Source organism: Lycium barbarum, chromosome 8 (genome assembly GCF_019175385.1).
Source record: "Lycium barbarum isolate Lr01 chromosome 8, ASM1917538v2, whole genome shotgun sequence".
NCBI lineage: Eukaryota > Viridiplantae > Streptophyta > Magnoliopsida > Solanales > Solanaceae > Lycium > Lycium barbarum.
In genome coordinates, this window is record NC_083344.1 from 8,187,814 (window position 1) to 8,196,523 (window position 8,710).

General features: G+C 31.3%; 1 protein-coding gene across 1 annotated transcript; it reads right to left on the reverse strand.

Annotated features, from left to right (window-relative positions):
* Window positions 1–213: 213 nt before the first annotated feature.
* Window positions 214–2,392, reverse strand: LOC132605865 (stemmadenine O-acetyltransferase-like). The gene is made up of 2 exons (XM_060319127.1): window positions 1,563–2,392; window positions 214–914 (listed from the first exon to the last, which is right to left on the reverse strand). The coding sequence occupies exons 1-2, from the start codon at window positions 2,246–2,248 to the stop codon at window positions 368–370; spliced, it is 1,233 nt and encodes a 410-aa protein (XP_060175110.1). The 5' UTR covers window positions 2,249–2,392; the 3' UTR covers window positions 214–367.
* Window positions 2,393–8,710: the final 6,318 nt, after the last annotated feature.

Here is an 8,710-nt window from a genome sequence, read left to right on the forward strand (position 1 = left end):
TAAGTCGAATAATACAAGGCTAAAAAATAGAATTAAGCAATAACACAAGGACCAAAATTCGGTAAGGATCTAGTAGCTTAGTTGGTTGGCTACTTGAACTCTCACCTTGTTGGTGAGGGTTCGAATCCCCCCATTGTAATCCCCTTCCCCATTTCCCCTTCCCCTACCCCCTATGTAATAAAACAATTTAAAAAAAAATCACTATTTTCCCTAAGTACTTTATTATCTCTAGCTACTAGAAAAATTACTAAGTATTGACAATAATATTCCACACTTTTATTGCATCTTATTCTTTAACACACAGTTTATATCTAAAACATTAATTAATAGAAAAAATGTTGTGGCTAAATCATATCGAAATTTCATATTAAATAAGGTCGTCATCATCCTGGAGCATATTAACCCATGCTTCTATTCCTTCTCCACATTTTGTACTCACAAATATGACCATATTCTCATATGGAAAAGTGGTAGTGCATACCCATAGTGGCTTTCCCCGTCCAAAATCCACTTCATACACAGGAAACCTACCCCAACTTGTAAAATTACAAAACTCAACTTCCCCCTTTGAAAACATCTCCACTAATTTCCCCATATGTTTCAGAAAATCTTGTCCATTTTGTAATATCTTAATATAATCACTATTAATATTCCTTATTGCATTTCTCAACTGGTACACCAAATCATCATCATTAGTACTGGCCATCATTTCTGAAAATGCTAGCGCAGCTGTCCATAAGTTCCCAAAGGAGTTGTCCGGTATGGTTGGATTCATTCTTGACCTTATATTCACCGCATGAACTGCAGCAAACATCTTTTTAGAATCTTTTTTCATGAAGTGCTTCCATACAAAGGCTGAGAGAGCTTCCACACGAGTGGGATCCTTCACTTGTGATCTTGAAGAAGCTGATTTCCTGAGGGCACGGTTAGTAAAATTAGCTCATGAAAACATGATCCGTCTAATTTGTCTAAGTGTGAGTTGGTCATTGACCCATCAATTTATTAGCTTAGTCCATTTTACCCCATTACAAAATGGAAAAATCACGTTTGTATTTATGAGCGTAGCTATAGTTTCAAAAAACTACGAGATGTAGCTATCAGCGCTTATACGGTATGTGCAGATACAACTCTTTAATGCGATATCAGCTGATAGAGCATACGCTGATACAATTATACCCACCTAATACCCGCCTGATACTGCTCGTTCGCTGATACAACTGATATCTACCTGATACAACAATTGTAGCTACGTTTCATAAATACGCAAATCGTAGCTACATTTTGTTATTACACTCTAACCTGTAGCTATTTATCAAATTTTCTCTTAAAAACTTGGGTTGATGTGATTTGGACCCATGAGAGATCTTATCAATATATTTTAGAAAATACATTTTTTTCATTTGATATCTTATATATAGCCATAATAAAGAAAAAAAAATAGTTTTACTAGATATTAAGAAATTACTATAAAAGAACAAGCAAGGAAATTAAAACATAGAAGAATTGAACGAGTTGGGTTATGAGCCGCTTTTTAGCTCAGCTCGCCAATTTGACGCCCCTACCTGAGGGCATCAAGCTTTTCCTTGTCGAAAACAAATCTCCTCGTCGTCATCAGCTTTTCCTTCTTCATCCCTATGGATGGTTTGAAATTCGAATTAGACAAGTCTATCGACGGGAAAAGAGTACTTGCTAGGTTAAAATTAGGTTTCACAATTTCGATGTCCCCTCGGGTAATGGCTGCCCATGCATTGATGAATGTCACTATGGACGAGCCATCACCAACTTTGTGTGACATGCACACACCTATTGCAATCCCTTGATCGCAATCAAATAAATTAACTTGGACTGCTAGAAGGACATCATCGTCATTTCCTAGTACACGCGGGAGGAATTCTCTTAAGTCCTCCATCTTTGGAGTTTGTATAACATGTGAGAGGTTATAACCATGAACTTGAGCTTCAATAAACTCGGCTCCAGCATCGTTACAATCAATGGAATATTTGTTATCATTATTGAGCCTTCCAGCCAATGGGTAGAATTGTGTTAAAGCATCGGATAGAGATTGCTTTAATAAATTTGTGGCACGATTGATATTGTTGTGATGTTGGTAGAAGAAAATTAGAGGGATGAAAACTGGAGGTGAGATTTGATCAAGAAGTGATAGTTTGTGGATTCTAAGAGGTGAAGGAGTTGGGGATGATGGTTTGATCATTTCTTTCGATATGATCTCCACCTTATTGGCTTCCATGCCTTTATGATCCTCTCAAAATTAAACAACTTGTTATTTTAACTAGTTGTACTTTTAAATGGCTTGTACCAAAAAATGAAGAGTGTTTTCACAATGCTCTATATAGAGGATGATATTATGGGTAGTATAGTTCAGAAGAGTGCTTTCACAATGCTCTATATATAGGATGATATTATGGGTGCACGGTAGGTTGACATCAACGGATCCCAAACATATTTGACTTTTGAGTACTAGAATGTGGAAGAATAGAGACGATGAGGTCCGGTTGGTTTAGGTCCGGAAAAATCAAATTAAATAATATACTCTATCTGTCCCAAAAAGATTGTCCTCATTTCCTTTTTAGTTTGTCTCAAAAAAATTATCTCTTTTTTATATTTAGAAACAATTTAACTTTATGAAATGATTTACAGCTACACAAATATCTAAGACCTGTTTTGAACCACATTTCAAAAGTCTTTCTTTATTTCTTAAACTTTGTCTCAAGTCAAAAGAGATCAATCTTTTTGGAATGGAGAGAGTATTAAAATCTCTTTTTTTTTTTTTGTTAGTATAAGCTGTGTATGCACATGATATGTCTTAACTTATTTTCTTTATCAGGTAATTAGGTAATTAGTGAATGAAGTAAATAATATGAAAAAAAAAAAAAAAAGTTCAAGGGTGATAGAACACCTGGATAATTTAAGTGTGAATTTGGTAATTTTACCTCCCATGTCTTGATGCCTCATCCCCAGAGGAAAAAAAGGGCATATCAGCTTTTCTTTGAATTTCTAGCTTTATTGATAAGGGCAAACAAAAAGAATAGCCATTGCTTGAGACGCAATTATTGAATTAATTTTTAATGGACACGTGGAAACATGACTCGCCGCATTTACAACAGTGTTGATTTGATAATGACGTGATATAAGCTCCATTGTCTTGCTCCCAAAAGAATTTAATAATTAAAGAAAAAAAAATAGAGCCACGGTGGTCGATTTCATCCCGAATACAATGTATTTAGAAACTCCTTACCTCTAAACTTCTTTTCTATCCTTAATAAATAATATGTTATTATAACAGTTGAAATGCCAAATATTTAATAACCCAACCAGGCAGGCAGCCGCATTAAAGGAATAAAGGGTTTATCTGAAGACGTGTCATGACAAAGGATGACAGCCACATTGCTAAGCTCTCTAGGTAAGTTTCAATTTGTGTGACGCATTTTTTGTTTTTGTTAGAACGAGATAATCTCATTTTATTTTTAATGAGAAATTTTATAACAATAAAAATATTATGATACGATTAAGATCATAATTTTTAAAAATTATAGTCAAACAAATAATATGAAACATTTTGAATCAATTTTTTTGATGTTGCATCAATTTAAATATATCACATAAATTAAAACAAATAGAATATTTACAGTTGATTTGAGCATATTCAAATTTACCAAACATATTTGACTTTTCTGAGCACTAACTGGAGGAAATAAAGCACTGGTCTTTTTTTTTATTTTTTTATATCTAGCTTAGATATAACATTAACATCAGATAAAACTAAGCAAGCGCCTGGACATAAATTTAGTGAAATTTGAAAATGTAATAGCAATTAAAGTTAAGTTTAAGAAGTGTATTTTGGAAATTAAAGTTAAGTTTGGAAATGCATTTCACTTGAAAAAACATTAAAGTTATTGCGAATGAAAAAAAAATTACTTGAAAAAGTTTAGAACTAGTTATTCAAATTGAGAAATTCAACTTCAAGCTGAAATGAAAAATTGACTTCAATGTCCAACCAAATAATTTTTAAATTTTTTTTTAAAAGGCAAAAAAATTGCATATCCATGTTTTTCAGCCCCGGTTATTAAATTCATTTTAATGGAATGTGGAAGAAATCAAAATCATTTCATAATATGTCCATGACTTATAGATTAGGCCCTTTATCACTAGCTAGCTGCATTGACAACTGTTGATTCGATATATAATGATGACATGATATAAGCTGCACTCGTTTTGTTTCAGAAGATCTTAATAAAGCAAACACAAACGAATTTTAAATGAATATTTATGCGGATTATAAACATTGTTTGTTTATATTTATTTATGAAATTTGCCTCTTAAGAAATTACACAGCATCATTTAGGATGTTGTATACCTTTAAAACTGTTGAATCACGTTATTATATACGAAAAAGGGTAAAATATACCTCTCTACTTTAATTTATTGGTTAATTTTGCTCACCATTAGTCAAAGTAGTCAAATACACTTCTCTCGTTACAAGTTGGGGCCAAATATACCTAAACTTGAATAATTTCCGGAAATAGGTAAAAATAAAATGTCCTTAAACTATGTGTAATCGAACACAAATGCCTCTGTTAATAGTTTGGTCTGAAAAAGGGTCAAATATACCACTCTTCTTTAATTTATTGGCTAACTTTATCTTTCGTTAGTCAAAGTAGTCAAATATACCCCTACAGTTAGCAAATTTTCAAAAATATCCCTCATTTCTAACATATTCCCAAATAAGCAAGTCTAGTCATGAAATTGGGTGACATGGATGCCACATGGCATTTAACTTATTATATGTGCCTACGTGACAATTTTAAAAAAACAATCTAGAAAATTGATTTTTTTTAAACAAATCTGAAAAAAATGGTTTTTATTAAAAATCTGTAACTTTTTTGTTCTAATAAAACCCGTTTTTCTAAAATATATTCTCGAAAATTGGATATTTTAGTTAAAAAATCTGTTTTTTTTTTTTTAAATCAGTTTTCCAGATTTTTTAAAATTAGGACACTTTTAAAGAAAAAAATACTTTACAGTTTTTCAGATTTAAAAAAATAATTTTCCAGATTTTTTAACTAAAATATCGAATTTTCAAGAATATATTTTTGAAAAATTGATTTTATTAAAACAAAAAAAAAATCATATTTTTAAGAAAAGCCATTTTGTTTCTAGATTTGTTTTAAAATCAATTTTCTAGATTATTTTTTAAAAAATTGTCACGTAGGCACCACATAGAATAAGTTAAATTCCATGCGGCGTCCATATCACCAATTCCAATAATTAGACTTGCTTATGTGGGAATATGTTAGAAATGAGGGGTATTTTTGAAACTTTGCTAACGGTAGGGGTATATTTAGCCCAACTTGTAACGAGAGGGGTATATTTGACTATTTTGACTAACAGAAAACAAAGTTAGTCAATAAACTAAAGTAGAGGGGATATATTTGACCCTTTTCCCTTAATAGATTATTAAACTTTGCATAGTTTAAGAGCATTTTGGCCCTTTTCCGTTTTATACTGTAATTATTTTTCCTCAAAGCGGGTATTTTGAATTATTTTTTTTCTTACTGCATATTGCATAAGCATCTGCGTTAATTTCCTGAAAAAAATGGAGGTACACATTGCAGCCAGCCCAATAAATTAGTCAAATAAGCATAATTAATATTGATGACATTTTCTATTAGCTGTCTATCAAATTAGCAAAAGATATTATTCAAATTGTTGGCAATGAAAATAACAGGGGTTGTAGTCTAAATATAGTGGTAGTTAATTTAACAAAGAATAAGGAAGATCACCAAACACTAACATAGTGCCGTTCTCCTGATGGCTGGATTTCATCAATCCAAACTTTGTTACCATTCCAATATGAATCAGACGTGGTTAGTTGTTCCAATAATCCACGTAACATGAGTTTGCACCTTCTTGTGATGAGCTGATTCCGCATACAAACTTATCAGGTGAGGGGATGATTTTTCTTATTTTTCCAGGTAATTAAAGTCAACGAGAATGAGACTAATGATAATGAGACTAATGACAACGTTCAACCGTTCGTTTAAATAAAATAAAACAATCACCACAATATGTCTTGTCAATTTACTACATGTCTGTGATCGCGCCAGGTGTGAGCATACTTATAGATAGTTATACTTATTATACTTAAAACTAATAGCGTGAAAATATTTTATACTCTCAATTGATATTTGTTAAATTATTTCTTATATATGTAAAATTGGTTTTTACATGTAAAAGGATTTTTAACAGAATAAGTATTATTTAAGCTAAATTTAGGGGTGTCAATGGTTTTTAACCGTATCGTACCGAACAGATTTATAGGTTCATTTTAATAAAATTGATGGTTTTTATATAAATCTATAACCGTACCGAATAATTACGTTGGTGTTTAATTTTATAAAAATAAATTGAAAAAATACCGAACAGTACCGAATAAGTTTATATGTGTAAAATATATTCGATATATTAAATTTAAATATAAATTTCTGCTTTAGGTTCGGATTCCAACGATTGTGGATAGAAAGCTGCAAATTGTTAGATATCTTTCCTCTCGTATGATTTTCAATTTCTCTTATTTTGGTTACTTAATTAAGGTGGACTCAGTTCTTGAGTCTCATCTTGATTGATTTTTTTCCTCTCGTGCGATCTAAATTATACTTTTTGTCTTTGCTTAACATCGTTTTACACTACCATAAAATAGTGGGATCAAGCTTTGTTTTTGTCGTCTTTCATATTTTCTTGATTCATCACCTTTTAAACAGTAAAAATGTCTTGAGAGTTTTTTCTAAGTCCTATAGAAATATGCATGATATCATGTCTACAACTTTTACTAGTGAATATAACGAGTTCTTGACAATTTGCACCCCTAATGTATATACTTTTTTTGATTTACACCCTATCCTTTTATTTTTTACAATTTGTTCCCTAATGTATTCATCCGCAAAATCGTAAAACAACTCATTACTAAAGGGCTAAAACAGGAATAATATATTTTTAATGACATCAATGTGATAAGCTTGATTCCAAAGCTTCTATGGATAGATTGAGATGGTATTTTCAGTAAACTAAATGAATCAGAAATTCAGCTTGGAATGTGCAACCAGAACAACTATAATAAGAACTTTGATTCTGTAGTTTAACACCATAAGCTTCAGGAAGAGCTATCCTCTGAAACAACAAACTCGAAGTCTTGAAATATAAAAGGAAAAATTTATGTCTGGAAGGCCGATTACACTAAGCTGCCCTTATTGTTGACGACATCAACTTAATTTTTTGTTATATTCCTAAATAGTATCAACAACACGTATACTCAAAGTTTGAACTCAGATCTTGGAAATAGAATTGCAAGACAAAATGATTTGCATATGTACAGGAAGATTAGTCACACTATTCAGATTTTCTAGACAAAACATGTTGCTGCCTTCTAAAGCACTGTTAGTTCACTGTTTTTAAAGGAAAACGAGATCAAAACAGAAAAACAAGAATAGAAAAGTAGTTGATGTGAAATTTATTTTGATTAGGAAAAAAGATATATAGTGCTCAACACTATAACTACAGTGATCATAATCTACAGTATTATTTACCATTGCAAATTACACCGTCTGTCCTAATTTATGTGACACCATTTCCTTTTTGGTCTGTCCCAAAAAGAATGTCACTTTTTTCTTTATTTAGAAACAATTTAACTTTATAAGACGATTTACTGCCATAAATTTATATAAGATTTATTTTGAACCACACATTTCAAAAATCTTTCTTTCTTTCTTAAACTCTGTGCCAAATCAAATGATGTCCATGTAACTCTACTTTTCACAAGAAGGTATATGAAAACTCACTAGATGCCAAGAATAGAAATGCATGGATGAGTAGATTACTCTATCTGAACAAGATTAAACCATAGAATCATTCAAGAATATATCAAATTTATAATAAGACACCTACATCTACGCTGCTGAGGAAAAGTGTACCGATATTAAAAACACTCATAACTACTGAATAATTTCGGAAAAGATAAATTGATATAAGTAAAAATATACTATTCCTGTTTTACCCCTTTAAGATTGAGTTTTACCCCTTTAAGATTGAGTTGTTTTATGATTTTGCAGAAGGATGAATACATTAGGGAGAAAATTCTAAAGAATAAGAGGACAGGGTGCAAATCAAAAAAGGATGTATACATTAGGGGTGCAAAGTGCCAAGTACTCTGAATATAACATGATGTTCTTTTAAAAAAAAAACGAAGAATAACCGAACCGTACTGATACCGAAAAAAAATTAAGATGATGGGACTGTTTTGAAACGTCTAATTTTGATGGGACGGTTTTGAAAAGTCTAATTTTTATTTTACAAAATGAAATAACTGAAAAAGTATGATATAAATTTTATAAAATAACCGTCCGAACCGTACCATAAACATCATAGCTATAATTACTTGTATATTAAACTTGATTTGTGATAACATAATTATGGACGGTTCTTTTCAGGTAACCAATGACAGGAACAGAAATGCTTTTCCAGAGATAAGATGAAAGTCACTTCGAATATGGTAGGATTCCAAAAAAGCAGCTTTGCTCCTGAAAATGTTGCTCCATTAGATATCAATACTAACTAAAAATAGATTACACATGTCATCAATTTTAAGTTAGTATTGATATCTAACGGAGTAATATTTACTGGAGCAAAGCTGCTCCCA